Here is a 4,049-nt window from a genome sequence, read left to right as displayed (position 1 = left end):
GGAGAAGCTGTCCTCACTCACGTGTATGTAACAGAGTGTCTTTGGAAAGTCAGGTGTCTGCTAAGGAAGGCAACAGCCTCCCCTAAATGGAAAATGTAAACCCCCTCCCTCTGAGTTATTATAACTTTGAAATTAAGGGGCTCTCAGGCAAAGATATGGGAGTAGGAATAACAGTTCTTTATTAGGGAAATAATAATAATAAAAAAGATAAAATAAAAATGCAGCAATACAAAACAACCCTGACAGAATCAGAGCAGCCCTGTCAGCCCGTGGGTCAGGGAGGTGGCTCAGCCCCATCCCAGGGGGGCTCAGCCCTCCTGCAGTGCCAGCTGTGCTTCTGCTGGAGCAGGATCCTGCACAAGGGGGGAGTTTTCCTCTGGAGCTCCAGGGCTGGGGGAGATGGGCCTGGGCTCCTCTGGGAATGCAGGGGGGAGAAAGCTGCTCCTCTGGGAATGCAGGGGGCAAAGGCTGCTGTGCTGTTCCCAGGTCAGATTGGATCCAGGTAGGAATGCTTGGCTCCTCTCCTGGGCGGAGCCTCTCCCAGTGGGATGATGGAATTTTATCAGCCATGCAGGGACACTCACTGGCCCATGAACAGAAGATAATTAATAATTAATGGCTCATTAACAGAAGATATCTCCTGGAGGGAGGATTGGCTGTAGGAGAGATAAAGAAACCTGCCCAATGAACAGAAGAGAACTGCCCCACCTCTGACAGATGGGAATAGAATACACACCCCCATTTCCAACCTAAGACACAGAGACAAAAAAAAACCAAAACATTCCGATATTAATTTACCCAATGGCACTAATTAGAGGTAACTAATGAACGTTCTCATTCCAGCAGAACCCCAGCTGCCTTCTCCACTACCATGGAGAACTTCCTGGCCACTCGCAGCGAGCAGGTGCTGCAGCGGGGCCGGGCCCAGCTGCTCCTGGGGAAGGCGGGCGGACACTCCCGGCGGAAGAGGGAATTCATGCCGGACGACAAGAAGGACACCATGTACTGGGAGAAGAGGCGCAAGAACAACGAGGCCGCCAAGCGCTCGCGGGAGAAGCGGCGCCTCAACGACGTGGCCATGGAGAGCCAGCTGGCAGCGCTGAGCCGCGAGAACGCCATGCTCAGGACCGAGCTGCTCTCCCTCAAGCTGCGCTTCGGGCTCCTCAGCCCCGCGCCCAGCCCCTACCCGGGCCGCCCCCTCGGGCTCTACCTCAGGGGGCACCGGGCAGCCTCACCCCTGCTGGGTGTGGAGCCCTTTGCTGGTGACTCCTGCTGCCCTGCCCAGAAGAGTTTTGTGCCCAAGGTGCTGGAGCCAGCTGAGTTTCCTTGCGAAACCTTCAACCCCTCCACAAACATCCTCGGCTGCGACTCCAAACCCATTCCCATGGACACAGGTGGCCTCCAGCAACCCAAAAGGTTTGAGGAATCCTTCAGCCTCAAAAGGTTTGATGCATCCTTCAGCCCCACAGTTTGCTCTCCATTCCTCAGCTACCCCTGCTCAGACAAACACCCCTTCCCCTGCCCTTGGCTGGGCAGTGCCTGGTTCTTGTGCCCATCCTCTGGCACTGCTGAGGCCAGGAAGGAGAGCAGCACCGCGGTGTCGGATGAAGATGACGAGCAACAAGTGCCCAAAACTTCTCCTGCACCCTCCTGCAGCCTGCCCTGCCCCTCAGAAGAGCAGCTGAAGGGCCGGAGCTTTGCTGCCCTCCCGCACAAGCTCCGGATTAAGAGCAAAGCCCTGGGCACTCTGGAGGAGACTGGGCTGGACTCACACTGAGGCAGCACAGGAATGCCTGCTAGGGGGCCAGAGTGAGACATTCCAAGGAAACGAAGGGTTTGGAAGGACCAGGTGAGAGGGAAATGCCTTTTTCTCCAAAGATGGACATAATTTTCCCTGCTCAGTGTAGACGCTGAGGGAGTTTCTGGGGCTGCGTCACTACAGCACAACTGCAGCTGGCCAGGACCCTGTGGTCAGCCCGTGGTCTCACTGGTGGCTCTGCTACCACAGCAAGCTCAAACTGGAGGTGTGAAGGGGCAGGAAGAGGCCAAGACAGGGGGGATGGTCACGCAATGTGACACCACTACAGCTGGTGGGGTTATCAACTACTGTAGTGACCTTTGCTTCATCAACGCCTTCATGCTCACCAAAGTGCCTGAAGGCAGAATTACCTGACACAGGAAACTGTTGATGGAACCAGTTTCAGAGCCCTCAACTGTCTGGAGAAGATAAAAAGAGGTTGTGACTCTGGGAGTTTGGATTTACACTGGCATGAAATGAAAGCAGGACCTCCTGCACTGTATTCCAGTTTACCATAATTTATCTCCAGAGGGAACGAACTCTTTCTCTGTGACCAGACATGCTGTGGTCCAGAAGATTTCATTTATCTTTGTAACTGTTATTATGGAAGACTAAATATTATTTTATTATTATTATTGAAATGCAAAAAATATTTTATTTTTGCTTCTTTCTTTTAAAAAAGGCATTTTCAAACCTGATCTTTGTCTATTTGGAAATTCTTTATCAAACAGGCACAAGCTGCACATGGTGTTTGTAATTCCTGCCTCTGCTGGGACCCTGTCCCTGTCCATCCTGACATCCTTACTTTTCTTTTGGGAAAGCCTCAGGGAGAGCAGCCTCCTGCAGGGCTCTGGAGCCTCTTGGAGCTGTTCCTCAGTTTTCAAGCCAAAGAGAATTCTCAGGGATGCACTCCAGGTACAGTTGTGACTTCCTCTCCTTAGATCTTTCCTGCTTTGTCTCTTTTCCCAAGATGAGGATGATCCTGCAGTTCTGATGTTGCTGTGTCTGTCAGCCCCATATGTTTTTTGACTTGTTGGATAAGACCAGTCCAATCTGATGATTCCATCAGCCCCAATCTGATGGAAGAAGATCTCAAAGTGAGAAAGCAACTTCAAGCTGAACTCCTTTCACCAGCCACACATTTTCAGTCCGTGTCCTATGTCCCAAAAGACAGAAGAGCTGCAGGGCCCTGCTGGGAACCAGAGCTGACAGTGGAGCTCAACATCCCAGCTCAGATCCCCTGGGAGTCTCCATCTCATCAGTTCCAGTTCAAGGGATTCTCCTGTTCCTTTGTGTTTCTGTCCCTGTGTCCCTCAGGTGAGACCCCACCTGCAGAGCTGCCCCAGCCCTGGGGCCCAGCACAGGGAGGGGCTGGAGCTGCTGCAGAAAATCCAGAGGAGGCACCAGGATGATTAGAGGGATGGAGCAGCTCTGCTGGGAGGAAAGGCTGGGAGAGCTGAGATTGTTCAGCTGGAGAAGAAAAAACTCTGGCATGACCTCACTGTGGCCTTCCAGGACCTGAAGGAGCCTGCAGGAAACATGGAAAGAGACAATTCACAAGGACAAGGGGGAATGGCTTCTACTGCCAGAGGGCGGGGATGGATGGGAGATTGGGCAGGAATTGTTCCCTGGCAGGGTGGGCAGGCCCTGGCACAGGGTGCCCAGAGCAGCTGTGGCTGCCCCTGGATCCCTGGCAGTGCCCAAGGCCAGGCTGGATAGGGCTTGGAGCAGCCTGGGATGGTGGAAGGTGTCCCTGCCATGGCAGGGGTGGCACTGGATGGGCTTTAAGGTCCCTCCAGCCCAAACCATCCCACGATCCATGGAAACTTCAGGCTCTGGAGAATAAGGACAATTGTCAAGAGCGTTTTTCTAGGAATCATTTCATAGCAAATAAAGGAATGCAGCAATAATAGGTTCCACACTGCCTGACAGAGGATGGAACAATCCCTCAAAGTGGCTGGAAAAGAGGGCCCTGAGTGGGAGCTGTAGAAGGGATCTGAACTGGGGAGGGACCTTCATGTGCCAAATACAACTCTGTTTGCAGGAGCTGCAAAAGGCGCCTTGGTTTGACTGTTGGGACTGGATCTGCCTCTTTCCCCCTCAGGAGCAGCCAGCATGCTAAATCCATCCAGTGAGAACAAGTGGGAACAAGCAAGGAGCTGTGGGCACCCACCTTCCCCACTCCTCTGTCCATGAAGGTGTTTTCCATCTGGCTGAGCCTGTGTTCCCACAGCAGGACCCCAGCTGCCAG

At 53.2% G+C, this 4,049-nt stretch overlaps 1 protein-coding gene across 1 annotated transcript; it reads left to right on the top strand.

Annotated features, from left to right (window-relative positions):
• The first annotated feature begins 871 nt into the window (after window positions 1-871).
• NFILZ (NFIL3 like basic leucine zipper) lies at window positions 872-1,777 on the top strand. Its single transcript, XM_077788726.1, has one exon. It carries the CDS (start codon window positions 872-874, stop codon window positions 1,775-1,777), a length of 906 nt encoding a protein of 301 aa, XP_077644852.1.
• The last annotated feature ends 2,272 nt before the right edge of the window (window positions 1,778-4,049 follow it).

The sequence above is a fragment of the Lonchura striata genome, chromosome 28, assembly GCF_046129695.1.
Source record: "Lonchura striata isolate bLonStr1 chromosome 28, bLonStr1.mat, whole genome shotgun sequence".
In the NCBI taxonomy this organism is placed as follows: domain Eukaryota; kingdom Metazoa; phylum Chordata; class Aves; order Passeriformes; family Estrildidae; genus Lonchura; species Lonchura striata.
Note: the sequence above shows the minus strand (reverse complement) of the source record. Positions and strands in the feature narration are given on the sequence as shown.